The sequence below is a fragment of the Selaginella moellendorffii genome, unplaced genomic scaffold (genome assembly GCF_000143415.4).
Source record: "Selaginella moellendorffii unplaced genomic scaffold, v1.0 SELMOscaffold_36, whole genome shotgun sequence".
NCBI classification, from domain to species: Eukaryota; Viridiplantae; Streptophyta; class Lycopodiopsida; order Selaginellales; family Selaginellaceae; genus Selaginella; species Selaginella moellendorffii.
Window position 1 is genome coordinate 768,321 of NW_003314297.1, and position 27,094 is coordinate 795,414.

General features: G+C 47.5%; 8 protein-coding genes across 19 annotated transcripts; 2 read left to right on the plus strand and 6 right to left on the minus strand.

The window, feature by feature from the left end:
• Positions 1–8,678: 8,678 nt before the first annotated feature.
• Positions 8,679–11,218, plus strand: LOC9653227 (long chain base biosynthesis protein 2d). Of its 2 annotated transcripts, XM_002977986.2 has the most exons (12): positions 8,679–8,864; positions 8,924–8,989; positions 9,045–9,133; positions 9,235–9,380; positions 9,435–9,559; positions 9,611–9,704; positions 9,757–9,920; positions 9,963–10,124; positions 10,179–10,305; positions 10,359–10,525; positions 10,580–10,687; positions 10,744–11,218. In XM_002977986.2, exons 1-12 carry the CDS (start codon positions 8,730–8,732, stop codon positions 10,792–10,794), a joined length of 1,434 nt encoding a protein of 477 aa, XP_002978032.1. In that variant the 5' UTR covers positions 8,679–8,729; the 3' UTR covers positions 10,795–11,218. The 2 variants fall into 2 exon arrangements, with proteins under 2 accessions (XP_002978032.1, XP_024538764.1); XM_024682996.1 differs by lacking the exons at positions 8,679–8,864; positions 8,924–8,989 and having other exon boundaries at positions 9,123–9,137.
• On the minus strand, positions 10,745–11,454 carry LOC112349158. Its single transcript, XM_024683000.1, has 4 exons — positions 11,347–11,454; positions 11,222–11,294; positions 11,063–11,158; positions 10,745–10,994 (listed from the first exon to the last, which is right to left on the minus strand). Exons 1-4 carry the CDS (start codon positions 11,424–11,426, stop codon positions 10,845–10,847), a joined length of 399 nt encoding a protein of 132 aa, XP_024538768.1. The 5' UTR covers positions 11,427–11,454; the 3' UTR covers positions 10,745–10,844.
• Positions 11,455–11,465: 11 nt separating this feature from the next.
• LOC9658146 (cinnamoyl-CoA reductase 1) lies at positions 11,466–12,980 on the minus strand. Its single transcript, XM_002978165.2, has 6 exons — positions 12,797–12,980; positions 12,577–12,740; positions 12,325–12,507; positions 12,109–12,271; positions 11,866–12,055; positions 11,466–11,819 (listed from the first exon to the last, which is right to left on the minus strand). Exons 1-6 carry the CDS (start codon positions 12,903–12,905, stop codon positions 11,660–11,662), a joined length of 969 nt encoding a protein of 322 aa, XP_002978211.2. The 5' UTR covers positions 12,906–12,980; the 3' UTR covers positions 11,466–11,659.
• A 46-nt stretch (positions 12,981–13,026) lies between these two features.
• On the minus strand, positions 13,027–15,723 carry LOC9653228 (ABC1 family protein YPL109C, mitochondrial). The gene is made up of 13 exons (XM_002978166.2): positions 15,249–15,723; positions 14,974–15,162; positions 14,748–14,901; positions 14,599–14,693; positions 14,427–14,546; positions 14,320–14,376; positions 14,127–14,273; positions 13,956–14,075; positions 13,789–13,899; positions 13,590–13,736; positions 13,454–13,534; positions 13,239–13,403; positions 13,027–13,181 (listed from the first exon to the last, which is right to left on the minus strand). The coding sequence occupies exons 1-13, from the start codon at positions 15,603–15,605 to the stop codon at positions 13,062–13,064; spliced, it is 1,863 nt and encodes a 620-aa protein (XP_002978212.2). The 5' UTR covers positions 15,606–15,723; the 3' UTR covers positions 13,027–13,061.
• A 67-nt stretch (positions 15,724–15,790) lies between these two features.
• On the plus strand, positions 15,791–17,199 carry LOC9653229 (zinc-finger homeodomain protein 5). Of its 4 annotated transcripts, XR_002993296.1 has the most exons (4): positions 15,791–16,082; positions 16,133–16,304; positions 16,402–16,836; positions 16,903–17,199. XR_002993296.1 is itself a non-coding variant. In XM_024682997.1 (3 exons), the coding sequence occupies exons 1-3, from the start codon at positions 15,805–15,807 to the stop codon at positions 16,455–16,457; spliced, it is 528 nt and encodes a 175-aa protein (XP_024538765.1). In that variant the 5' UTR covers positions 15,791–15,804; the 3' UTR covers positions 16,458–17,199. The 4 variants fall into 4 exon arrangements, 3 of the variants coding, with proteins under 3 accessions (XP_024538765.1, XP_002978033.2, XP_024538767.1); XM_024682997.1 differs by having other exon boundaries at positions 16,380–17,199; XM_002977987.2 differs by having other exon boundaries at positions 16,402–17,199.
• On the minus strand, positions 16,641–19,936 carry LOC9658147 (ethylene receptor). 5 transcript variants are annotated; one of them, XR_002993293.1, is made up of 6 exons: positions 19,726–19,936; positions 18,470–19,430; positions 18,031–18,399; positions 17,746–17,979; positions 17,270–17,671; positions 16,641–17,207 (listed from the first exon to the last, which is right to left on the minus strand). XR_002993293.1 is itself a non-coding variant. In XM_002978167.2 (5 exons), the coding sequence occupies exons 1-5, from the start codon at positions 19,403–19,405 to the stop codon at positions 17,329–17,331; spliced, it is 1,818 nt and encodes a 605-aa protein (XP_002978213.1). In that variant the 5' UTR covers positions 19,406–19,504; the 3' UTR covers positions 16,641–17,328. The 5 variants fall into 5 exon arrangements, 1 of the variants encoding a protein (XP_002978213.1); XR_002993295.1 differs by lacking the exon at positions 19,726–19,936 and having other exon boundaries at positions 17,270–17,482; positions 17,547–17,671; positions 18,470–19,504; XR_002993294.1 differs by lacking the exon at positions 19,726–19,936 and having other exon boundaries at positions 16,641–16,819; positions 17,001–17,207; positions 18,470–19,504.
• Positions 19,523–23,168, minus strand: LOC9653230 (protein DETOXIFICATION 44, chloroplastic). The gene is made up of 13 exons (XM_024682921.1): positions 23,060–23,168; positions 22,635–22,993; positions 22,440–22,575; positions 22,291–22,387; positions 22,097–22,197; positions 21,877–22,040; positions 21,726–21,797; positions 21,545–21,661; positions 21,382–21,477; positions 21,190–21,311; positions 21,072–21,132; positions 19,998–20,078; positions 19,523–19,702 (listed from the first exon to the last, which is right to left on the minus strand). The coding sequence occupies exons 1-13, from the start codon at positions 23,166–23,168 to the stop codon at positions 19,523–19,525; spliced, it is 1,695 nt and encodes a 564-aa protein (XP_024538689.1).
• A 354-nt stretch (positions 23,169–23,522) lies between these two features.
• Positions 23,523–27,078, minus strand: LOC112349157 (oxysterol-binding protein-related protein 1B-like). 4 transcript variants are annotated; one of them, XM_024682990.1, is made up of 10 exons: positions 26,492–27,077; positions 26,059–26,418; positions 25,901–25,997; positions 25,421–25,845; positions 25,213–25,368; positions 24,992–25,159; positions 24,794–24,934; positions 24,494–24,724; positions 24,111–24,439; positions 23,523–24,047 (listed from the first exon to the last, which is right to left on the minus strand). In XM_024682990.1, the coding sequence occupies exons 1-9, from the start codon at positions 26,924–26,926 to the stop codon at positions 24,113–24,115; spliced, it is 2,340 nt and encodes a 779-aa protein (XP_024538758.1). In that variant the 5' UTR covers positions 26,927–27,077; the 3' UTR covers positions 23,523–24,047; positions 24,111–24,112. The 4 variants fall into 4 exon arrangements, with proteins under 4 accessions (XP_024538758.1, XP_024538760.1, XP_024538759.1 ...); XM_024682992.1 differs by having other exon boundaries at positions 23,523–24,271; positions 24,326–24,439; positions 26,492–27,076; XM_024682991.1 differs by having other exon boundaries at positions 23,523–24,439; positions 26,504–27,078.
• Between the last annotated feature and the right edge of the window lie 16 nt (positions 27,079–27,094).

Below are 27,094 nucleotides of genomic sequence, written 5' to 3' on the forward strand. Positions count from 1 at the left end.
AAACCATTGCATCTGATTTGCCAATGAATCGAGGCCTTCAGCTCTACATGGAGTGGATGTAGTTCTTGCAAAACAAATATGAACAAAATAGCAATAAAATTTTAAATTGAGTTAAAATCGTCATATGTTAAGTGCAAAACTAGATTTTAAATAGAAGAAGGTCACAAGAAGAAGGGAGATAAGTACTCAGCAGTATTTATGGGTTGGTGGTAGATGGTAGAAAATGAATATTTGTTGGTACACTCCTTCCACACCCTTCAGCAACTCTGATAAAACCATAGTGTATCAGTAATAGTAGGAAAAAAAAACAGGGGGGGGGGGACCAAAACCACTATTGCTGATTTGTCTATTTGCAAAAATAATCAAAGTAAAATTTGGGTAAGATCCAATGATCTTAAAGGGAAAAAAAATGACTATAACAAAGACAGGAATAAATCTCACTCTGAAACATTCTTGTTCTGATGAGGCTTGCTTTTGGAGAGAACAACATGGAGTTTAGAGATGACAGAAAAATTACTTTCTTCATTTGCCATTATAGATCCCTTGGAATGATATGTTTTTGCGGTCTTCAGCTTTCGTCAGTGGCTGGACCCGCATCGTTTCTTGGACAGCAGACTCCACGTCTCTCGGACCTCTGGTATTCAGCCAAAGCTTGGAAACGGGAATGTCACTGACGAAAACCCGAGCACTAGAGCCTGGACATGGCATCAGCAAAACGCAAGAGAGACAAACCCTAGTCAGAAATCTCGCTACAATACAAGCTTGCAGTGATTTTCTGACAAGCTCAATGACTCAAAAAACAAAAGAGATCTCAAATCATGGCTTTACTAAAACAAGAGTTGATAGCAAAGTTTACAAAAAAAGTGCCACCTGCACAAAAAAAAATAAAATGAAAAATAGCAAACAAAGAAAAGCAGATTAGAATGCTTACCCTGCTTTTTCTGTGCAAGGAGGTCATGATAGAAAATGGTGGTTTAGCCATTAGCCAGTAACTTTTGGAGACTTGTTAGAATCTCTCTTTGCACAGCTTTTATGCAGGAGAGGTCCTTCTTCAGCTTAACCACTCGTTTATGAAGATTCATATTTTTTGCCTGCAAATCCATATTTTTTACTTCAAAGAGGTCAATTTTTGCTTGAAGGATATTGACTTGCTCCTGTAGCCTCTTATTGTTGGCTTTCAGCCGGATATTTTCAAGCACTTGTCCCTGCCATTTCTTTCTCCCCTTGTCAATCTGACAACTCAGTCTCACCTATGTGCTTTGTTGAGTTGCAATTACTTTATAAAATAAAATCCATGAGAAAAACTGTTTAGAAAAAACACAAAAGAGAAGAAATACCTTTCCAAGTTTTCTTTTTGGTCTGCTAATTCCACTGCAATATACTCTATTGCTGTAGCATGCTGAGTTGTTGCGTCATGGAAGCAATCCTTCCTTAAGAAAATTTCCCTGAGCATAACAAAGATTTCTGAGAAAAATTTCTGAAACAATAAAGAATCCTTACTTGTTTTCTTTATCCTCAGGGAGGATGTGAAGAGACTCCTCCCCAGAATAAACATTAAACACCGTCCCTCCAACTAGCTTGATGTCTTGCTCGCTCTGTAGCATCTCCTCAAGGGAGTGTTGCTCCACCGCATGATATGTGCTCTGGTAAACTCCGACCATCGCTATCGCCACAAATCACCACAAACCAAGAACCCTAAATATCAAAAAGGGAAATACCCTTAAAGGGCTACCAAGAGATTAGCTGCCAAGATAAAGTAGCAACAAGAATAAAGAGCTCCTTAACTACATGATGTTCTGGAGGTGGTGTCTTGCTTCTAAAGACTTGGGTGTTTCCCAATTGCTATTTCTCATCACTTGCCCAAGCCTGTAGAGTTTGAGCAAGGAGAGCCAAACCAAGTAGTGTCGTTGCAGGGAGCTTTCTTCCCCACCAGACCTTGATGAGGAAGCTTAGGGTGAGTACCAATCATCTCCACGACCAGCCCCTCCTCCACCCATCTCAGTTTCTACTCCTGGCAGATCAGGAGGTGGACCACCACCACCCCACCACCACTGCCGATTCCTCCTCTGTCAGGAAGGCATTTTACATGCATGAGGTATCCTTCTTTTTCACCCATCATGGGCCATGATGTGGATGCACATCTCAATTCCTTTGAGACTGTTGGCATTGCCAACCAAGAAGCTGATGAAACCAATTGTCTTCATTCCCTGCTACACTCCAAGATGCTGCTCTTCTCCAAGCACAACATTCTGCCCCCACCAGTATCATGACTTAGGATCTGCTTCACTCAGCTTTTCTTGCTGCTTTCCAACTTGTGGGATTCACACAGCAAGTTAGTGGGGAACTTAACTACATTCGATTGCTACCAAATGAAAGCTTACAAAGTTTCATCATCTGGTTTTAGTGACTAGTCACTAAAAAGCACCCTCCTCCCAGTGAAGAGGATCAGGTTCGCTTCTTCACAAATGGCCTGCCTCCTGAATTGGCTTTCTTAAAGAAGAGCTAGACTCCCACAACACTCACTAAGGCTATTTCCACAGCTTCCAGTTGGGAGCAAGCTGGCCTGAGCATGGCTTGCTTCCAGCAGCCTTTCTACTCCATTCGTTTAGTGCTTGGCAGTCCTCTAGTGATCCCACCAATCTTTCCATCCCTACAAACATTAGCAATGTCACAAGCATATCCTTTACTCACTGATCTAATGAGCTTACTTGGGCATTTGCTGGGATAATGTCCATATCCCTTGCAATGAGTACACCACGGTCAGTAGCATGCTGAGGTGGTGTTTCGACTCATCGAATCTAGTTAAACTAAACTTTGGACATTTTCTTGGCAAGTGTTTCCAAGTCATCACATACTTTAGAGATATTTTGCAATTGTGGCAGAGTTGAAGAGGAAGTCACTACGGCAGGAAGTACATGCTACTGGAGGTAGTTGTAATCAACAATTCCAGGTACCAGCTATATCCTTCATTTATTAATCCTAGAACCATCAATTACAGCAGCATGTACTTCTTACCATGGTGACTTCCTCTTCAACTCTACCATAGTTGCAAGAAATCTCCAAAGTATGTGATGACTTGGAAATACTTGCTAAGAAAATGTCCAAACTTTAACTTAACTAGATTTGAGGAGTCCAGACATTACCTCAACCTATTACTGACCGTGAGAACATCTGGTGAACTTGTTGTAAGGGATATGGACATTATCCCAGCGAATGCCCAAGTCCTGCACCAGCTCAAGTTAAGTGCCAGCACTGCAGACAAAACAATCACATATCAGAGCACTGCATATATAAACCTGGTACCTCATCTCAGCCAGCTTCTTGCATGCCTACTGGTCCCAGCTACCATGTCTAGCCCCAACTCCTTCAAGATCCATCACCACCCCTGGTTCTACAAGGTTATTCGCCAGATCTAGTACCCATTTATGCAAATGTCCAATCATCTGCTTTCGTTGCCAACAGCCTGGCCTCATTGCTCTTGAGTGTCCGAATGCACAAGCACCAGTCAAGTACCAGCCCATCTGCAGCATCTGTAACATGTAAGGCCTCCATACCCAAGACAACTACCCTCACGATCTTCATTGCGATCCAGGCAGCCAAAGTGATCCTCCATGGCATTCCCTTGCTCCAAGAAATAGTCCAATGATTGACACACAAACACTAGTTGTCCAGCTCTGCTATGGCAATTCCTGCCCTGGCCATGGCCCATGCAGCTGAGCAACAGTGCCCAATTCTTCTCTATGGCACTTATATGCCAAACACGGCATCCAGCTCCAACACCACAGCCCACCCATGACCAGGAATTCCAGGTTCCAAGCACTTACCCTAAAACAGCTAGATGCAGTTTGAAACACATGCCATCACGATGCCCACCCTCAACGCCACTGCCCTGTTTTGAGGCAATCCCTGCATCAGCAGTAAGCACTCAAGCCATTTTGGCCACTTGCATTTCTCTCCATTCCTCCCTACACATTCTCTAGCACTAAGTTCCTCCTGCTTTGCCATCCACATTGGTGGCCACTTCTGTGAGCCCTAAAGTGGCAGGAGCCACCTTTCCTTGGGACTTGAGGCATTGTCCTTGTTATCACTTCCTGCTGTAAGTACTCCTCTAGCTTCTTCAGAGCAGGATGACTTGCCTTTACCCTTCCACAATGCAGCTTTGGACAGCAAGCCATTTTCCAGCATGCTTAATCCAATTGCACGAGAGGGTGATAACTGGGATTTAGAAGTAGTGAAGAAAGCCTTAATTGAAAATGCTCTTCAACACTTTAAAATAAAGTTGCTTTCTGCCAACCATGGGAAAGTAAAACAGGATAGGTCTCTTGAAGAGACACTAAGAAAGTAATTTTCATCTTCTCTCATGGCCTATCATCCAGCTCAACAAGCTGATGCAATCAAATATGCTCCTCTTTTGAACTTTAAAAAATTTGCTTCTCAAGAGCAAGAGTTTCTTTGTGAGAGCCAACCAATGCAAAGGCCAAGCATTCTTGCATCTCCAGCTTTCAACACTTTGTTTTAGCTTTGAAATTTCCAAAAGTAAATTATTGATAATTAGCTAAACAAGTCGCCACCAGTTCCCCGAGTGTGGACAATTATGTAAATCCCCTAGAATATTCTTCACAGCTGCCACGTGGTGGATGGTCAAAGTCAAGAGTAATTTGCAAACCCTGAGAGACTATAAGATGGATTAACAATAGGAATAAAGAGCATATAATGTTCTGGAGGGAGTGAGACTTAGTGTTTCACTTCTAATGATTTGGGTGTTTCTTAGTTGTCATCCAGGCAGTGTACCTCCATACCTTTCAATATCGTGCCACATGAACCTTGATGAGTTTGCCTTCTTCAACCATCCTTGCCAAGGAGTGCAGTTAGATTGATCAAATTGGAGCTTTTGACATGAATTCCTGTCCTCAATCTGTATTTGTGGAAACGAAATGCTTTAACTCCAAACAGGATACCTCTCTTGCAGCTGTTCCAACCTGCGATGTCATCTAGCATTCCTGCTGGCAGTTCCAGGATTACACGATAGCCCGATCCCGAGATTTTTTTTACCATGAGTTGGACAGAGGTTGAGAAAATTCTCCTCGGATCACGCTAATCAAGGCTGGGCCACAGCGCCATCAACGCTGGATGGCCGCAAAGAATTCTCGTGCGCTCGGATTAGGGTTGATCAAGCTGCCCGCAGCTCCGATGCTGCCCTCGCCGGGGATGACTCCAATCCATTCGTGGCCAACACGCTACTCCAAGTGTGGTGCCCTCGCACCGTCTTCGACAAGATGCCCCAGCGCGGCATCGACGTTGCACGGACGGTGGCCATGGCGACATGGTCCTGGAGCTCAAATGCAGGCTGACGGCTGGCAGCCCAATGCTCAAACTTTCATCGCCGCGCTCAAGGCTTGCTCCAGCATCGCTGCAAAGGAGGAGGCCCAGCACGAGCTCGCTCCACAAAGGTATGGCTCTTCACGCGAAAGCTTCCAAGTGTGGGTTTGACACTGATGGTTTCGTGGCTAGCATGTATATCGAGTGTGGGATCGCGAGGGTTTTGGAGGGGTCAAACACCGGGACAAGGTCTCCTGGACGTTGCTCACGACCAGATATGTTGAGAACAAGCAGATGGAGATGGCCTTGGATTTGCTTGCTCAGATGGAAGCTGGAAGCCGACGCTGTGAATTTCGTGATTGCGTTAAACACTTGCGGCAGCTTGGCAGCCAGGAGACAATTCTAGCCGGAGATGGGAGCTCTGGAAAGAGGCAGGGACGTCCATGCTCGAGCTGCGAGTCTTTCATTCGACTGCGTCCGGGTGAGGAACAGTTTGGGAAGCATGGTCATCGACAGCCCATACCGCCTACACGGAGCAGGTCCTTTGATGGGATGCCGTGCCCTCTTGGACTTCTATGATGTTCGGCTATACCGATAGTGGACAGGAGAGCTAGCTTTGGCAAACCAGACGAGAAACTTCCAGTTGCCTTTGACGAGTGTCGCCGTGAGAGAACAAGCCCGAGAAAGCTCGTGAAGGTCGCTTCTTTGGAGAAAGCAAGAGTGATCCATTCGCAAGCGTAGAGCACTCGGACTTGTTCGTGGCCAGCCGCCTGGTAGACGTTTACACCAAGTGTGGGAGCATGGAAGAAGTTTTTGACGGTGCTCCTTGGGGAGATGTTGTGCACTCGCTCATCCTTGGCTACACCGAGAAAGGCTAGGAAGAAACCAGCTTGAATCTCTTAGGATGCAATGCTGATACGCCCAGTTTTCTTGCTGCTCTCGCCACATGTGCCGGCCTCGAAATAAAAAGATCGTTGGGAAGCTAGTCAAGCTGCAAAGTCTTGAAAACACCATACTAGAAGCCTGGTTTAGGGTTTAGGGTTTAGGGTTTAGGGTTCAAGTTTGACACTGACACCTTCTTAGCAAACACGCTGATGGACGTCTACGTAAAGTGTGGAAGTGTTATGGATGATTCTTGGCTGGATTTCAACACCATGCCTTACCACAACGTTCTCTCTTGGACAGCCCTTCTCCTCGGCTATGCTGAAAACTGGGATTTTGCTCTCGCTCTGGAGCTCTTCTTGGGAGAGTGGGAGCCTGGATGGTTAACTATTACTCGTTGATGGTTAACATTTTCGAAGGATACAAGCTGTCAATCCACTACATACATGACAGCATCTATGCAAAGCAATTCTCCAAGGAATTTTTCCTTGGTAAGGCATTGTTTGTTTACCAATATTTTTTTGCCTGGGCAAGAAAACAACCACAACCAACGTGGAAGCCAACCAATTACAAAACTAATCGCCTTTTAGTATTTATGAAAGCTCAATATAATGGGAAAATATAACAAGTATTGTCTAGATTGAATACAGCTTATGGAGCACTGATTAGATGAGTTTTTTTTTCATCTTCTTCTTCTTCTTCTTTTTTTTTGTGCTTGTGAGACTAATTGGTTTGTTTAGATTATAGGCAACGATCCAAGCTCATGGAGCACTAATCCTGCTAGTCTAATGTTATGGAGCTCATAAAACGCTTAGTAGTGGCTTTTTTTTCATCTCTCCTCTCTTTTCATCCTAATTAACTGATTTGCTCAGCTTATGTATAGATCAGGATGCTCTAATGGAAGCAAGTGCTCAAGCCCAGGTGCTTAGTTGGCCAATTTAGTGATTCAGTTTATCTCCTTGTTTCAGTTGTGGTTAGGGTCGTAAATGTGTGGTGAATCTAGCTCTAGGGGTCTCTAACCTCAATTAATTTGATAAATAATTTTTCATCATGCAATTCTAAATTGAATTTTTTCAATTTTGAATTTTAAGTGGAACAAAATCTCATGAATTCCACTTTCATAAACCATAATTTTAAATTTAAATTTTTGATAATATTTCTCTTTCATATATCTCATGAGAGATAAAATGCAATATTACAATCATAACACTGTTCAGAAGAAAAGTAAATTTAGTATGCTGAAGAAGCTCTACAAAAATAAATTTTTGAAGTGATAAATGGTGGATTGTGCATTTGGTTTACTAAGAGGTTTGCATTGTTTTCAATTCTCTTCATCTTCTAAAATGAAGTTTTTTACAGGAAATTTCCAGATTCTTATGTCGAAAATCTGAATGCAACCAGATGTTGTCCTTAATATTGTTTACGCTTGCTACCTACTTCATAATTATCTCATTGACAGAGGAGATGTCATGGAAGACTAGATGGAAGAACTTCATCCTGATGATCATCACTATGATCACCACAATGAGTCCAAGGGTAAACTCATCCGAGAAACACTGCTTCAATACCTTATTCAATAGCCTAGAAAGGATAGGCACTGTCACTTAAATTTATAAGTAGATGAGCCATGGCACCAGAGCATCAGGTCCAGGAGCTCCACTTGATTGGAATGGTTGAGCTGGTGCAGATGCGGATGCATCAAATGATGCAGTGCCTTTAGGCCATCTCCCCTCCTTTTGTAGCACTGGAGCTTTGAAGGGAGAGAGATTGGTAGCTGCTCCCAGTATTTGTCTTTTTGATTCAAGCTAGCTCAAAAAAATGTTTAGATGAACAGAAGAGGAGCAAACCCCGGCCTCCCTCTCACAACTCTTAACCTTACTAAAGCTCCTCGAGTTATTGAGGTAGGCACCAATCTCATCCAAGGTGCTCTTACTCCAGCAAGATCAATACCTCTGTTGTGTTTACAATCAGAAAAGAAAAGTCTAAACATCTTGTGAGTTAAGCTCTTTGTCAGGTGGTTCCTATTTTGACGAGGAGATGTGGAATATCTGGAAGGACTTAGTGATATTTCACAGAGAGATGGTGTATACAAGCTTGAAATCTTCCTCTTGGCTTCTTCTATGATGCAATCGCTTTTCTTCTTTTTTCTTCCATTCCATTTGGAACAGGCCTAGCTCCTCTTCAAGTTCGTCCGGGAGTGCGAGAGCCATCTCCAGTCCATCTTCCCGGCTGCGAGGAGACGGTGATCTATTCGCCAGCTTCCATAGATCCGGCTAAAGTGAGAGACTCATCACAAGCAGAGCAGCAGCGAAGGAGGAAGAAGTGATATCGGGGGCGCGATGGAGAGAGAGAGGATGGAAATATGGAAGGGATTTACAGGAGCGTGGCAGCGCTCCACACTTCGCAAAGGCAGCTCGACCTCTTCAATCGCGACGTCAAATCTGGACCGTTGGTGTTTATAGGGTTCTTTGATTAGGTCTACTCGTGCTCTGTTTCTCCATTTCGTTTATTTTCTTCGCGACTCGCCAATGAGCACAGCGTCCATTCTCACGCTCTACTCCACCTACATCAGCTACGGCTTGCTCTTCGTGCTAGGTCATCTGCGCGATTTGTGCCGCTCGATCCACAGGGCATTCTTCGCGATCAAGGACGCGAATCCGCCGGTAAGCATTTCTTGAGGCCGATTTGAGCCGGATCCCTGGATTTCTCGCTTGCTCTACAGGGATATGCGCCATTGTGTCGGAGCTATGAAGATTTCTATGCCAGGCGCTTATACCACAGGATCCAGGTAATATTTCGCTGGACTGGTCTTGGTTTTAGATTTCTTTTCTCTTTTGTGAAAGGATTGCTTCAATCGGCCCATTGCGAGCGCTCCAGAGTCGTGGATCGATGTGATTGAAAGGGAGTCTAGCGATAATAACAAGACTTTACAGTAGGTGATAACTTTTTGTGTTTGGTACTTAGAATTCTCGTGCTTTTGGAAGTTTCTTTTCGGGAGCTTCCCTGATCCTTGGATTTTATTTTTTTTGATAGTCGGCCCTTCAAGACACGGAGATGTCTCAACCTTGGCTCTTACAACTACCTTGGATTTGCTGCCGCTGACGAGTACTGCACGCCCCGGGTGATCGAGTCTCTTGAAAAATATGGTGCTAGCACTTGTGCTAGCCGTGTTGATGGAGGTAAAATTTCCGTGTTTTTCCTTTCTAGAAAGTACCTAACTTTATGCATTGCAGGAACTACATCACTCCATGTAGAGCTAGAGGAGTTGGTTGCACGATTCGTTGGCAAACCGGATGCAATGGTTTACGGAATGGGTTTCGCGACCAACTCAACCACACTACCAGGCCTTATTGGCAAGGTATGCTTTTTCTTTGTGGAATTTATGTCGCAAGCTTATGGCATGTGGTAGGGAGGACTAATCATCAGCGATTCTTTGAACCACGCATCTATTATATTTGGAGCGCGTAGTTCTGGCTCCAAAGTGAAAGTTTTCCAGCACAACTGTAAGCTGTTTTACGTTTGCGTTTCTCACTGAATGCTGATACGAATTTTCAGCACCCCAGCATCTCGAAGAGGTGCTACGGGAGAACATTGCTGAAGGGCAACCTCGGACTCATCGGCCTTGGAAAAAGATAATTGTTGTCGTCGAAGGGATTTACAGCATGGAGGGGGAGATTTGCAGATTAAAAGAGATAGTGCAAGTCTGCAAAGCCTACAAGGTATTTTTCTCTCTAAATGTCTTCTAAAAACTGTTGGAACAGGCATACGTGTACCTTGATGAGGCACACAGTATAGGCGCCATTGGAAAGACTGGGAGAGGAGTCTGCGAGCACTTGGGCGTTGATCCTGCTGATATAGATGTGATGATGGGTACGTTCACAAAGTCTTTTGGTTCTTCCGGGGGATACATTGCGGGATCTAAAGTAAGACAACTCTCTCCTGGTTATTGTGACTCATGGATGAGAATATCTTTGCAGGACCTTATCGCATATTTGAAGAGCATTAGTCCTGGCCATATGTACGCAACCGCAATGTCACCTCCCGTTGCGCAACAAGTAATATCGGCCATGAAAGTCATAATTGGTGAAGATGGCACTGATAGGGGTACGTCTGCTTGCTTACAGAGACTCAGATACCTTATGGAATGTTTCATTCAGGTGCCCGAAAGCTTGCTCAAGTACGAGAAAACAGTAACTATTTCCGTCAGGAGCTACGGAAGATGGGATTTGAGGTCCTGGGTGACAGAGACTCTCCAGTTATGCCGATTATGCTTTACAATCCAGCAAAGATCCCCGCCTTCAGTCGCGAGTGCCTCAGGCGAAATGTAAGTCCTTGCAACTTTGAAGCGGAAGTCCTGATTTTTCTTTCTGTTTTATAGGTGGCTGTTGTGACTGTGGCCTTTCCAGCGACACCCTTACTCCTAGCCCGAGCCAGGATATGTATTTCGGCGTCACACACCAAGGAAGACTTGGAGCAAGCACTAGAGGTCCGTACGTGGTAAAATCCCTTCCGAGTCTATAACCACGTGCTGTTGTTGTCCAGGTTATCAGTGAAGTTGGGGACCTGGTTCACATCAAATACTTCAAACATTGACACAAAAGTCCTTGCTTATGTACAAAACTGGAGACCGCAAACTTTCTCTTCTACTCGCTGTCTTGGGACGCTTTGTCCTCGGGAGCTGCAGTGCCAGTGTCGTCCTTTCTCAAGAGGTCATCTGCCTGGAGTGTGGCCTTGAGAGCCTCGGCGAGCTCGCGATCAAGCTCCTCTGCAAAGTTCATGTCGTCATCGTCATCCTAGTCGGGAATTCACAGGAGAAAATGCAAAGTTATCAGGAAAGAGGAACGATTTCACTGCTAGGTACCTCGTCCGCCTCGTCGAGCGCCTCCTTGGGCTGCTCGCTCGTTGTGTTGGCCGTCTCCAGTTGCTTCATGGCCTGTGTGTAAATGCTCTCCTCTACCTGGGGAATGAAAGAAACAAAGAACACGAAGAACACATTGGAATGGAAGTTGAATCTTCATACCTGTAAGTGGTGTAGCTGGTTGAGAATTTTTTGCTCGATTTGACACAGCCGCTCGGCCTCGTCTTCCAGAAGCCTGGTAACAGCAGCAAGAGAAACAAATGAAAGGCAAGAGATATTTAACTTACTTGAGCATATCAACTGGGCTCATGGAGTCCATAGGCCCGGTGCCCATGCTCTCCACGACTGCCTGCTCGGACTCCATCATCTAGGGTTGCAGCCAAAGCAACTGCTAGGGCGCGCCACGTCATTTTATTTTTTCAATTTATCTTTCTTCCCAGTCTTGAGACCGTCGAAACAAAGAAATGAAGAGAAATGTAGTGTGGAAAAACTATACATATGAATCTAATGTAGTGTTTGAAAGCTCGCATTATTTCGTCCAGCCTCGACAGGTCAAGCACGCTGTGTTCCTGACGACCGTATCGACTTGTGAAGATGAAACTAAGGCAACAATCCCTTATCTCGCATATCGGAGACTGTGTCACACAGCATTCGTTCGAGTGGTATGTCGAATTCAGTAATCAGCTCCATGATCTTCTTCTTTCCCATTTCCTCGGGATACAAGCCGTATTCACTCAAACCGCTCGTGTCAGCAACGCACCTGGCGTTTCCAGCTTTAATAGGAACCCCGGAAAGGAAATGCTTACTCTTTTGGATATGGAAGCTGAGGGAACTTGGCCTTGAGAATCTCGATGATTTCCCTGTTGGGCACCAGACTTTCCACGCAGAGATAGCGGCCCGAGGCCTCCTCCTTGTCCATGGCCTTAATGTGAGCTTTTGAGACGTCTCTCACGTCCACAACTGGGATGGACACATCGGGATAGCTGCTTTGGCTACCTGCAAAACGAGACGTTAACAGGCTTCCCAAGCAGTGAAAACTTGGCACAAACCATCCACGAGAACCTTCAAGACCTCACTGCTGAAATTCAGCGTTGGCTGGAGCATCGGGCCAAACACGTACGAGGGGCAGATCGTGATGAGGTCAAGGCCGTACTCCTTGGAGAGACTCCACGCTAGCTTCTCAGACTCCGTCTTGGCTACCACATACCATTGCTTGAAACAAGAGTTCCAGTGAGTAAAGTCTACCATCGATACAGTTCTTTTACCTTGAGCTTCCTGCAGGCGTCAATGTCGGACCAGCAGCTCTCATCGACAATTCTTTCCCTAGGCCGATTCGGATCGATCAGAACTGCAGCCATGGACGACGTGACGATGACCCGTTTGATCCTCTCCTGTGCGCAGGCTTTCAAGACGTTGCGAGTGCCGGTGATTGCTGGCAGCAAAACATCCTGGGACTCAAAAACGAAGTCAGCCTTAACCAGAGGAAAGAAATGAAACAGGACATACAAACTACTTACATCTGGATTCTCAGGCGATATGGTTACAGGGCAAGCGGTGTGGAACACAACTTCACAGCCCCGAATCGCGTCAGCGATTGAATCGTAGTCAAGAACATCAGCTTTATGTAGTTTGAGTCTCTCGCTTCCATCCAGTTGCTTTAGATGTCCATACTTGGCGTTATCTGAAAGCCACCATCACTTGACAAACTAAGATAGAACAAAGATAAGAAAAAAGAACCTGGATCACGGACAGTGCCATGAACCGTACAGCCTTTCTTCAGGAGATCACGAACGATCCACGAGGCAATGAAACCACCAGCTCCAGTCACGCAAACTACCTTCGCCATTCGAAGCAATCTTTGAGTTCCTGCAATTCACTCCTTCCTAATTTTAAAAAAAAAAATGCTGCATCGAGGAGACGTGTTTCCTGCTAAAATTTCAACTGCGCAAGGACTTTCGAGGCGTGTGGGACTCGGCACCTTTTACTTAGGACAAAATTTTGGCTATGGAGCAGCGATGGCACCCATTACATATTCAAAGGAGGCAGTCCATTCAGCTTTGAAAAGGAGCTCCTTGACCATTCGCATTATGTCCAGAGACATGTCCAACTTACGTTGCCAACCCTGAAAAGGAAAGCAAACCAGCTTAGGCACTCTGAATTGGCACAGCGCATATCTGACCTCGAGAATCACTACCGTCACCATTACCGTGCACACCTCACCATCGAGGTTGACGCGGTACCTTCTCACTTGCTCAAACAGCTCTGCTATGTAATCACCCATCTTCGAAGTACCTCGTACTGACAAGTACTGCTTGAAGGTATTGTCGACATCGCCTATGAAAGCCTGTGACCAAACGGTTCAGTGTGATGTCTTCCCGGCTGAAAACAGCATACCTCTGGATTGGTACACGTTTGATCCTCTGAAAACTCAAGTGCGCAGCGTGCAACTCGAGCTCCATCTTTATCGGAGAGTGCCTTTCAAGGGACGTTGTCAGATAAGCCATGGAAAAGAAAGAGAAGCAATAGATACCTTAAACAGTTCCAGAAGAATGTACCGGTTTCGTTGACTTAGCTCGGCTGTCATTCCCACATCTAATAGTATCAATTGAGGAACCTTTTTACCCAGCTTTACGAACATATTGCCAGGATGGAGATCACCATGAATGAAATTATCTGACTGCCATACCACGATCGAAATAAGCAGCAATCAGCTTAAAAAGTTTCCATACCAACAACATCTTCAAAAGTAGACTACTCCCAAGCCTGGCCAACTGAGAATGTAGTTTCGTCCGTGGACCTTCGTCGATAAATTCTTGGATGCTCCGGCCTTCCTCAAATGTCTGCAAAAATTACCATTTAAAATCGATATAGGAAACCTAAGTTTATCGTAAGTTACCTCAACTAAAACTTCGGGATGCACAAGTGGATAAATAGGCCGTGGAAAAGAAACATTTCGCCATTGCCGAAAATTGTATATGAACCTCATCAAATGTGCTGCCTCAAGAGTCAAATCTACCTGGGAAATGAACGAGACTGGTAATTATATATGCGAGAATAACAGCCTCACCTGTTTTGTCATGAACGTCGCGAATTGCTGGACGGTTTTATCTAGCTGCAAGTGTTCTAACGAAGAAAACTTGGTCGACATTCGGGCTAACCAATTCATTATCACGAAGTCGCGCTGAATAACCGTGCTCACACGCGGATGCCGGACCTTCAAAAGGACTTGTCAGAGGAGAGCTTCAGAATAGATTGTGTACCTTAACGGCAACTACAAGTGGCTTTTGACCTTTGGTTCTCAAAACCGCTTTGTGCACCTGAGAAAAAGTCAAGATAACACTAACGAGGAAGCACCAAAGCACGATACCTGTGCTATGCTTCCAGATGCTATTGGTTTCTCAGAGAACTCCTCAAACAGACGATCTAAAGGTAAATGGAACGCCTTCTCAATGATTTTACGTGTTTCATAAAACGTATGGGCAGGTGCCTAAAGATATTAACTTGAGAAAAAAGTTGGCGGGAATGAAACAAACACAAACCTGCGAATGTAGCTTTGATAGCTGCTGGCATATGTCCGCTGGAAACATATCAGGACGAGTGGCGGCCCATTGTCCCCATTTGATGAAAGCAGGGCCTAAAAGAAAGCACGATACATAAGCTTAATCCTCAGATAGGCAAAAAGACGTACCAGCATACTCTAAAGTTCTCAAAAGCACATACAACCACGCAGCACGCAACCTCGAGTCAGGCTTGTCCGCTGCGAACATCGATAGCACTAACGCTGGAGTGAAGAGAGCAAACAGGTACAGCGTGCGGAAGAAGAGCAACACTGCTTCAACTGTCTTTGCCATGAAAACGAATCACTTATCAGATCAAGAATACCAACACCTCCGCTCGGGATGAAATTGCAGTACCTTTTGCCGGAAGGTGGCCTTCTTGAGCTGCAAATCCGTGTGGCTTAAAGACAGACCCGTGGGTGGAGGATGATCATACAGGCTTCCAAAAGGCCACTTCATTCCACCATTTGCCTCCTCGGCCATTGCCGCTCCTTTGAAGAGAAAAGGAGCACTCCCGAGTGTAAAAGCCATCCACCTGACAATCATCTGAAGATCCAAAAGAAAAAAAAAAAACATAAAAATCCAGCTTTGAGTCACGAAAGATCAAGCTCAAACCCCAGAAATGTATGTACCTGACCTTTGTGGTTTCCCAAACCAACAAAAAGAGCTGGCTTCCAGTAGCAAAACTTGGCTCCCGGCGAGTGGAGAAGAAAGAGGTGCCTTCGTTGCTTCCAGCTCTTCCATGAGTGTATCAAAAACGCCGCTCGCCTCGCATTGGACACCGTCTCAAGCCTCGCCGCCTTCTCTAGCGCGGCGCTGGCGTGAAATTGGCGAAGGAAAATCGAGGAGAAGGAGCAAAACCTCCATGTCGACGCGCGAGTGGAGGAGCCATACAGCACCGTCTGGTTCCTTGCTCGCTTGAATCCCGACTTCCCCCCAAAGCAGGCGATGGCGGAGCGATAGAGCTGGTCTGCTTTCGTCCAGGGCATCACTAAATCTGCGGGCAGCGTGCGAATTTTCTTCTCTGCGATCAAACCATGAAATCCTCGCTCCCGATTCACGGGAGATGGGAGAAAACCGCCTTGCCGACCGCGACGAGCACAAACCCTAAAGGAGAACCCTACAAATAAATATCCGTTTATGGTATATTCCGTTTTAAGGCTTCACATTTTAGGGTTCTTGGCAGGGATGGCGTCACAGAAGAGAGCGCCCGATCCCATTGCTGCCAAGGCTTCGGCGCCATCGCGGCGCTACGGCGCTTGCAAGCGCAATCACGCGCTGGGCAATGGCGGCTACTTGCTGGATGGCTGCCAGGAATTCGACACCGATTCCGAGACGAGCAAAATCTGCTCGGCCTGTGGCTGCCATCGCAGTTTCCACACCAAGATTGGGGACAATCCAGGCAGCACGGGCGCAGGATTTTCAGAGGGATTACTGGATCCACCAGCGTCACCAGGAGATAGCAGGTAAGATCGATGATCGATCGTTCTTGCCTTGAAATATTTCGCCATGGAAGGGAAAATGGAGGAGCAGCGGCCGACACTAGAAACTCCAGCACTAGTTCCAAGGGGCGGAAGCCATGCCGCTCCAAGCAGCTCCGGGCAAAGGCCTGCCAGATCTGGACGGACTACTTGCGGCCTCTCTCCGCGACCCAGGGCCTCCACGGGCGCTTCTGTGACACGAAAGAAGTAAGTCTGCGCTTCTCTTCTTCTAAGCTCTCTCTCCCCCTCCTCGCTCGCTCTCTTCCTTACGACCAATTCTAGACTTTGAGCGAGCAAACAAAAGAGCTGTGTTGCAGAGATGCAGCGAGGCGGACATCCACTGTGTATCTCCAAGTGTAGCCAGCTAAAGTGGCCTCCCCACGTCCCCTTTGCTCATCCCAAGGACATGGCCAGCCGCGAGCTCCAAGCTTTCATCAACGCATACGAGGGCGATTGGCAAGAGCACTGCCTCAGGAACCACGGCTTCTCGTCGGCCTGCGCACTTCTCCCTCGTCTAAAGAAAGGCAAGCTTTAGCTAGCATAGGAGAAAAAATGGGTGGATTGACAAGCTTCTCTCTTTACAGACTTGGATCCATGCAAAGTCTCGACCAAAGAACTCCGGCACTGGCTCAAGGAGAAAGGAAAGCCGGTCTTTTGCGTCCATCCTAAAGCCGCGAATCAGTTCGTCAACATGGGGAAGCTGGCCACTATGATCCTCCGAACTGGTGGAAAATGCAAGGTGCGTCTTAGAAAACAAGCTCTTTCTTGCACTGAAACTTGACGGGACTTCTCTGCCTTGGGACAGTTTGAGGCCGCGAACGGGTGGGACACGTTTGTGTCTGGCCAGGAGGGGATGAACAAACCGGCACTGCCCGCGGGCGAGAGAAGGAAGTGTATACGTACCATCAAGAGGCTCTACAACAGATTTATGATGGAGTTCGTCCAGGAAACGCTCAAAGAGATGGGGCTCGAGGACGACGGCGACTCGGCAGCGGCAGAAGTGTCCGACGGGGGCGGCAACGACGAGGACGACGATGCCGACGCCGACGCGAGCGAGGCCTTGAATCCCACGCCTCTGTGAGATCCCCGGTTTGATTGATCACAGCAAGGCTGAAGACACAGAATTTACGCACAGGGGTTATACTGGGTAGAAAAGAAAAGAGGAAAGCTACCACGACGGGCAGAAGTATGTTGGCTGTAGCCAGCAGACTCCTCGGCCAAGTTCGCCGCCTCAAAAGTTGGAGCCAAGCAGTGGCTCCCTCTCCGGATCATCGCTCACAGTGTGAGTTACGCATCTCTGCAACTTTACAATGAAGGTGACCACCGATCCCTTGCCAGGGCCATCGCTCTCGATCCAGATGTGGCCTTCCATGAGATTTACCAGCCTGGAACTCGAAACCATGGAAAAAGGTTGAGCCCCAGATAATTAATATATACATCACAAACCACCTTTTGGAGATCGGCAGGCCTGTGCCACTGTAATGCTTGATGTTCTTGGCGTCGAGAATCATCCCACCCCTGTTGAAGTGCTTGGGTATGTCCTGCGGGAGGAAGCCTTGGCCCGTGTCTCTCACCTGGAAGTTATATACGAACGACGTGAGCTAACAAACACACCCGGAAGATCGAAACCGAGAGACTGTGACGCTACCTGTACTCGGATGTAACAATGGTGGTCGTTGCTGCCATTGACGCCCTTCTCCAGCCTCACGCTCGTACTCACGCTGCCTTCTTTGGTGAACTTGACGGCGTTTCCGGTGATTTGGAGGAGGACTTGGACGAGGCGACGATCGTCACCGAGGACGTAGTCGGGAAGATCGGCTGCTAGTGACAGTGACAAGGCCAACTTCTTCACCGAGGCCACAGGCTTGATCTGCTCCATCACCTGTGAAGGTAGAAGGGACTGAATCACGGTGAGAGAGAAATGCGAACGTACCTCTTCGAAAATGCCGCGGAGCCTGAAAGCTCGCATGTCCAGCACGGTTTTGTCGTCCTCCAGCCTCGACAGGTCCAGCACGCTGTTGACGAGCTTGGCCAGGAGGGTGCTGTTCCTGAGGATCGTATCGACTAGAGCCCGCTGGTCTTGAGTCATGTTGGTCTCCTCGAGCCTGTGAGTGAGATCGATGATGGAGTTCATGGGAGTCCGCATCTCCTGGTTCATCACGGCCATGAAGTTGTTCCGGGCACGGTCGGCGCTCTCCGCCTCGCGCCGGGCCGTCTCGAGCTCCACGTTCTGCTGCATCAGCAGGTCCCTGGCCTTGATCGAGTCCTCCAGGATGGACGCATGGGACATAGCAACAGCAACCTGCGAAAATGGTGGCAAACTCGTTACAAGGCCTTTGCGAGAATGTGACTGAAAGGAACGAGAACCAAACCTGGTCGGCAACCGCGTCCACCATGTCCAGCTCGTGAGGTCTCCATCTCCGGGCGCTGTTTGGCGGCAGTACGAGCACCATGAGAGCAAACGGCCGGTGACCGTGAGCCTGAGACCAGTCCCCTACCCGAAAGTCATTCAGGTGGAGAAACGGGACTCTGACCGCTAGCACCTCTCCTGGAGCGTACCTGCACGATGATCTCGCGGAAGCGTTGCCAGCGGCCGTGAGTACGTGAATCGCAACCGGGCTGCTCGAGGGGATGACCACGGCCCGGTTGGCTCCAAACACGAGCTTTATGTCGGGGTGGTGGACGGGGACGCTGGTCGCCACCGCGTTGGGCGATCGCAGGCTCCGAAACAGCTCCAGCTCCGTGCCACTGCGATTCGGCATCCACAGGCAGCACTCCTCCAGCCCCAGAGTCTTGCCCAGCTCCACCAGCGTGGTGTTGAGGATGGTGTGCTTGACGAGGCTGTTGCGAATCTCCTTGGTGAGCATCCTCACGTACTTGCCGGTCTCGGCCTCGGTGCGCATCAGTCCCATCTCCCGGTCCAGCTCGTCGGCCTTGTTCTTGAGGAAGAGCTCGCGGGTCTTGACGCTGAGGAGGTCGGGGATGATCTGGACGAGCTTGAGAGCGGTGCCGCAGGAGACGACCGCGGTGAGCGCCTTGGCGACGGTCATGACCCATTCCACGCCGCGCGAGTGCGCCTCCACCATCCACAGGCTGATCATGTGTGTGGCGCCGCAGAGGACGATGAAGAGGCCGAAGAGGATGAGCACGCCGCGGTAGGGGAAGATCGAGGACTTGAGCACGAAGTAGGCGAGCTCGATCGGGATGGAGAAGTAGGCCAGGGCGATGAAGATGTCGGCCACGTATTGGTACCTGATGAGGAGATCCTCGGCCGGCCACAGCGGGTCAATGCAGTTGCAAGGATCCATGATCGATCCAGGCGCCGACCGCGATCTGTGCCAAGCAAGGCGCCGGTGTTAGAATCGAAATTTCCTGGGCGAGAGAAGCATCAAGAATCGCGCATTCGAGCAGCAACAAGCCAAAATCTAGCCCTTTCCTCTCGGCGGATCGATCATACTGCCAGCTATGGATCGCGGACCAGGATCAAGAACAGGCGCGGCGATGGAATCCAAACTCTCGGAGGAATGCACACCCGATCGGCAGGGGAACCTCACAAATCGAGAAAATATCAAGAAGAATCCCGCAGTGCTCTCGCTTCGACGATCCTGGAAGCAAGAAGAGCGCTCACCTGGTAAATTTTCTAGGAATTCATGCCCGGCGCGCGGTGGAGCTAGCTAGAGATTCCCTCGCTCGCTTCACGAGAAGCGCCAAACTGTTGCCCTAGAGAGGTAGTGATGCTAGAGAGATGATCTAAGAACAAGAGAGAGAGAGAGAGCGTAGAACCAGAGCTCACTCAAGGAGGCCAAATACCATAATTACCAGGTACGAAATACGGCCGGGTTAAAAAGTGAAAAGGGGGAAGTGGATAGTGCCCGAGTTTTATCCCACATACTTACATACGATTACGATACGAGCGCCTAGGACGGCGTTAAAAGCCACGATTACCACGCCCGGACTGGCGTGGCCTTCTCTCGTGACGCGCTGGTAAAAAAGAAAGGACTTTCCCGCCTTGCTATGCTTTGTCCGAGACCCCGAGAGAATATCCGGCACGAATGGGGAGCGAATCTCTCTCTCACGAGATCACTAAAGTTCTAGGTGATTTTATCTAAAGCCACAATCCCATGTCATGTGCTACGCCGACTAAACTATCATAGTCCAAATCCCCTCTCGTGCCTAAACTTTATGTTAGTTTACGAGGACAAGTGTGTAATGGGCTTTGGCTTGATCGAGCCATCGATTATCTTTTCTTAGTTTTCGTTCCCACCGATCAAAGATATCAAGAGTGATGATGCTGTCGTTCACTTGTCTGGTCTCAAAAGCGCCGCGGAGGTAACCATCACGCAACTTGGATCATTGCGCGACAAATTCTGCGTTTTCTTTAGAGTAATACGATATTTTATAGATATAATTAAATATACTTAACTTTACGACTTGATTCCTTCAATGTTCTTTTAGACAGAAATCTTGCAATTGGCTTTTCTTTTGTCATTTGGCCAAATTACCAGCCAAAACTGACATTAACCTCTATTAATCTTTAGGACATAACCGGACTTTCCAATCAAAATGTGACTTCCAGTGGTAAACATAACTATAAACACAGGACAGTTCCTCAGCTCAGGTAGAACATTACAAGAGCTAAATCAACTCAAGAGTAAAGATTCTACTGAAATTGCTTAGAGTGATAATATATGAAGTGTTTATAGAGCCCAAGTAAGGAGCAAGGACCCTACTTCTACTGCAATACAATGAGTTTCAGAGACATGTGGGATTGATGCAAAAACATAACAGCAATGAGGCTAAAGTCCCAACAAAAGAGTGTCAAATGTTTAATGTTTGTGTGAGATTGAAATCTAAACTACCCAAATTCAAAAGTCAAAATTATATACAGTGAGAATTTTGTTGGTTTGTGTACAATTGTGTACAGCAACGTTTGAGAAATTTTGTTAGTTTGTGTACAGAAAAATTTGGTTACACCGGTAAGACCATTTTGTAGTCGCCTTTGAGGAATCTCCACGGTCCACTTGCTGTTCCAAGCCTGGAAAATCATACTAGCTTTAGACAACGCGCGAGTAAATCTACGCTCGAATTCAACCTTAGAAGCCCGGTGATGAGGCGGAGGCACATAAAAAAGGAGAGGCCAATCCATATGCCCGGCAGCCCCCACCAGAGAGATCCCAGAAAGAGAGGAACAAGCGACGCAGCTCCAATGCATATCTATCAACACGCGAGATTAGTTTACAGAGCCACTGGAAGTTTGAAATTTGGATAGAGCACATGATCTTACTGTTGAGTAGGCAGAGAAGGCAAAGTCGGATCCTCCGAAATATAGACCGTCAACCACAAACGCCAGCGAGTTGATGGGCTGTGTCGCAATCACAAACTGCCAAGGTCTTGGTTAGTAAAAAAACGAAAAAAAAATTAGTTCTTAGGCTCAAAGCTTTACAGACCGGCAAAACGATGTTCACGATCTCAAGAACTTCGGTGTCGCGCGTGAACATTCTTAACAGCCACTGTGAGACAAGAAAGAGCAGCAGGCACACAAGGACTCCAAATCCGAATCCTATCTGCAAACCAAATAGAAAAATTACGGCCAAAGCCAAAGCAGAGAAAACGTTTAGAAAAAAGCACCTGAAGAACACGATACGCTGCCAGTTTGACCTTGTCGTACTCGGCATTTGCCAATCCCTCGGCGACGATGGCCTGGCGAAAAAGAATGAAAACATGACAATGGCTTAGAAAAACATCCAAAGCTTTGAAGAAAAAAAAGAGTTGTGGCAACCTGTCCCGCAAGAGCCAGAGAATCAGAGAGCAGTGAGGCGGCTAACCAGATCTGGACGCAAATTTGATGCGCTGCCATTGGATTAGCTCCCAGCCGAGCAGCCAGCGATGTGGCAAAAGTCATCGTCAAGAGCGTTCCAATGGTACGAAGAAGCAGCAAACCTCCTGTCAGAGCAATAGCTTTCAGAGCCTATTTGAACCAAAGTTTTTGACTCGCTTACCGGATCGAAAAAACCTCCCGAAAAACGACCATCGCAAGCGTAAGGGAAACAGCACGACAGACTGATTCAGCTTGTAGAGGAGTACGAGGAGGATGAGATAGCTGCACAGGTACAGACAGAGCATGTTTAATCCACAGTTGCAAGCAACCATTAAAAACACAAAGAAAACAAAGAAAACAATGTATTATTCTTACTCGGATATCACGGTCGCTGCTGCCGCTCCATAGACTTTGAGCCGGAGTGTAAACATCAGCACTGGGTCCAACGCAATGTGAACAACGTTTCCCAACACTGCCAAGAACAGTTTAAGCAAACAATTGGTTTTCAACGACTTTGATCTTGCCTGTGGCATATAGCGGCGTCTTGGTGTCTTTGAAACCACGAAAACTTCCCTGAATTGCCAAGGACACAACGATGGCTGGTGAGGCGATGGAGCGCAACAAGAGATACTGCTTTGCTGGAACAAACATGTCCGAATGCTGCAAGATTCCATGCGTTAGTCTGGTGATCAAAAAAGGTGGAAAAACGCTTGGTCTACCGGAGGAACTCCCATGATTTTCAAAACCTGCGACGATCCACCGGCGAGCAGAGCTGCCTCTGCTAGCCCGAGGATCAGACCCAGAGCGAGCGACGACGATACGGCAGGAAGTTGTACCCGTGGTTGCTGTGGGGGATCTTCATCTGCGAGTTCTTCTTTCGCATAATTGACAAGAGAGAAAGAAGTCATACCTTTAGCAACGCTAGCTTGCTTCTCCTCGCTGAAGGAGCTTTCCAGAGAGCTGGCCTTGTCCTCGGCTACAAAGGACGTGGTTATGGTGAGCAGTGGTATGTTGAAAACTTTGGAGACGAGGTTGAAGAGAGAAATGGAGACGCCCACTGCCGCAAGCTCCACCGATCCTGTCAAGGAGAGATTCACAAGAAAAAGTTAAAGGAAAGAACCAAAAGGATTAAAGGAAATCTTACCAATTCTGCCGATAAACATCGTGTCCACAAGCGAGGATAGAGGATCTGCGGCTAGAGCAAAGGCCGCGGGCAATGCTATTGCTGCGATCTCCCATAGCAGTCCAACCATTCCCTGGAGTCGATCGATCCACTCCAAAATCCTCTCGCTATATCAAGGGGTGGATCAAATCCTCCAGCGATGAGAAATCGTGTTAGCTCCGTCAATCCAAGCGCGACGGATTACCATCCCGGCGCATCATCGCGCCCGCGGCATCTAGGGCGGGAAACGAGGGAAATACAAACGCGACCGCTAGGTTCCAAAGATTCGCAAATGGACTAAAAATTATACTCTATACTACTTCACAGTGGATAGGGCAAAAATACTGTCTCCTTTTATCCGGAAGTTTCAGTAAAGATAATTTTGTCGTAAAAGGTAGAGGGAAACAAAATTTTAACCTGTAGTAAGACACGAATAATGGTGCCACTTGTAAAAAGGTGTCCCCACTTTTTCTATCATCTCACCATCTGTCGAATTGGTGTCCACAACCAGGAAAAAAGAAAGATCCATGATCTTCTCAAAACTTTTTCTCCAAGCAAAGGGAGGGGAGAGAGAGAGAGAGAGAGAGAGAGAGAGAGAGATGGAGGAGGCACAGAGAAGAGCTCCCCTCAAGAAACGCAGCTTCTCGGCGTTCCATAGCCAGCAGCAGGAGCACCACCAGGCCGGCCAGATGCTCCTCCTCCACTGCTACATCGAGTGCTGGAACCTCTTGCAAGGGGCCGCCGGAGTGGGACAATCAAAGCTCTTGTCCGACGATGCCCATCGCTGGACGACGACCCTCCAACCAGCCAGTGACGAGGACTTCGTCGCTTACCTCGCTCGCTCCAGTGGAATTCGCGACACCAGCGCAATTCGCAGGCTCAGGCAAGCGCTCGACGCCGACGAAGCGAGCGGCATCTCTCAAGTCGATACAGTTTGCCGGAAGAAGTGAAAAGAAAAAAAGAAAGGAGCCTGATCCAAAGAGAGAGTGTGAGTTGTGTAAGCTCACAAATATAAAACGAAGTGGCAGCTTACGCTCAGTCCGATGCCAGGTCCGGGCCGAAGATATCTGGACAACCCTGCCACTGGCCAAGCTTGCGAGCTTCCCAGTACGTTTTCATGAACCGGTAAGTGCCTTGATCACTGCCTCTCTTGAACCACCTTGGCGTCCACCCCGTCTCTTGCAACTTTCTCGCCTGTGAAGGATGAGAAGGTTTGAAACTGGCAGCTTGAGAGCAGCACAGGCAAACCTGGCGTTGTTTCTGTTCCAGCCGCTGCTTCTCTGCGTTTGCCAGGTCGTATTCCCCGTTCTCCAAGTATCTTTGGTCCGGTCTCAAGCGCGAGTCTGTTGGTGGGAGCTTCTCCTGCTAGACAACCGTAAATTGGCACGAAAGTCTTGGGATAGCAGATCGACGAACCTTGAGATCAGGGGTGATTTCGTTCAATGTTATGGCAAAGGCGGTGAGATTGTATCGCGTTGGAAACTCTGCCGGAGGATTCTTTTGCCACAGCAGTGTGGCCGTGTCCATCGGGTCGTAGCCTCGAGCATTAGACACAGGATCCCCAAGCACGTAGTACATACTCTCATCCCACTTGCCGATAAGACTAGCCAGTTTATCACCGCCTTCGTTGTGGACGTACCCTTGAACCTACGAAACAGGACGTGAAAGTACCGATACATTAACTCTATAGAACCCAGATTAAAAAGGAAAACGAACCTGATGCGGATTTCTATCTATCATAGACTGCTCTTTGAATTTGAGCTTACAAGAAAGACCTCGATTACCCTGAATACGCATTGTACCATAGTGATCGACATAAAGTTTGCCGAGAATTATATTGTTTATAGAGGACGTCACCTGTGAGAACCCACGGAGTTTGTCATAGCTGTACGTGGTATATTGGCTTCACTTTACCTTGCTCCATTGGAATGTCTCGCCATCATCAAATTGAAGTGTGAGTACTCCAACGGGATCAAGTTGAATTGATCTACCCCAAAACTTGCTTTTGAGCGTACTGTCTCCCCAGAGTTCCCACCCTCGGCCTTGACAGTGACAAGCAATGACCATTGGATGATGGCTTACCTGCAATGACCAGCAATATTAGTTTCGAAGAGTGAAAAGAAGTTCATGCTTACCTTCTCAGCTATAAAGCGTACGCCTTTGTCCGGAAAATCTGCTTCATACGTTTCTCCGAGCAATGGATTAAATGGCTTGCAGTGTCGGCCTTCTGTAGAAGCGTAGCCAGAAACTGCGAAAGCTGCCACGTACAATATTCTCATTAGCCTGTTTCCCTGTAGACAAAACACTGAGTTGCGTCAGTCTTGGTAATCGTATTTCCGTTACCTTTTGTCCATATTCTCTGGCGCGATCAAGCAGTTGAGAGTACTCCAAATCTTCAAAGCATTTTTGCAAGGACGATAGTGGCTCGTTGAAATAAACTGGCAAGCAAATTCGACTCAGGTCCTTCCCAATGTTGTCTCTGATCATGGACCAAAGGCTGACACAGTTTTCAACTTCCTTTGGTTCCGGTAGCCTGGTGCGCCTTTTAACAGAAGGATATACAACATCCTCGCCAGAAGGCCCGTTGCTTGAAACATCCTCGTTCTCAATCAGCTCCACAGTTGTGTTAAACACGGCGCTCTCAAGGTATGCCTCCGAGAGAGACTCCCTGGTGTCAAAGAAATCCTCGTCATCTGACTCCGCTTCCACGACTTCCTGCCGTATGTCTTCATCAGATTCTGATTCATCGGCACCTAAAAGGCGTAAAACTGCAAGAAAACGGGCCAGAATCACGTTTCCACGTACATGAATGAGTCTTAATACCGTGGTCTTTCAACGCTCCCACTACGTTCCCTGCTCCCGCAGACGCATTGTTCTGCATCTCGTCTACAACTGTAGTCTCCAGCTCTAGCTTATCAGCCTGACAACATCGATGACATTGTCACCACAATGTAGAATCACCCTGAACTGAAAAAACATACCTCGAGAAGTCTAATCTTTTCGATCAAGAACAGCCTCTTTTGTTGCATTACTCTCAGTTGGTGTTGGATTTTTGTAAACTCGGACATCATAATTTTCTCGCATTCTTTTATCCCTTGCTCGGGGACTCCCAGCTTGACAAGGTGCTCCTTGAGCGCGTCTGTCGAAATTTTAATGTTGTCTGCCGGCGGAGGATAGCTTAAACTGCTCATGTCTTTCGGGAAAAGGTCCTTGGAAGTTCTTAACGCATCCATCCATGCCGTCCTGTCCTCCTTCGACTCCGCACGGAGATGCAAAGTTTTTGTTCCCGTATAGATGTAAAACTTCCTATCATCTGACTTGCTCTCTCGGAGAGAGCACACCTATCAGAGAGAAAAAAAAAGAAAAACTTATGGTGACTTACAAAAAAAGAAAAAAGAAAGAAAACAAAAGTACCTTCAAATGTACCTCTCCAAATGTTCTTCGATGCTGCCTCTCCTCGCCTTGGGAACAGAACTTTGGCTTCTTCAAGAGCTTCCGCGACTCATCTCCAATGATCTTGGAAGCCTTGATCTGCTCGTTGTGCACGCAAATCTTATCGGGTCCATGGATCTTGTAGTAGAAAAGAATGCCGTCCTCGAGCTCAAACCATCTGGGCCTCCATCCCTTTCCATAATTCACCCACTTGTGAAGAACACCGGCTAGCGCCGGGGCTGAAGACGCGCAGACATCGCCAGAGTGGCTCTTCTTCCTCGTTTTCGTGGTTGGCGATTTGGCGAGCAAATCCCCGGCATCTGGAAATGCCGCTGGGGCTGCTGGATTCCTGGCGGTGAAAGACGGCACCTTGGAGCCAGTGGCCTTGCTAGGCTTGGAAGAGGACGCCGCGGCCATCAAAGCGCAGCAAGGAGGACGAGGACGCGCGAGACGATCTCCGCCATTTCACAGATTGGATCGGCATACCGTGGCGCCGGATTGATTAGAGCCGAATTCCACGCCGATGCCATGCCGGCTACAAAAGCGATGCGAAGATTGCGCCATCGCCAAATTGAAAAGCCCTAA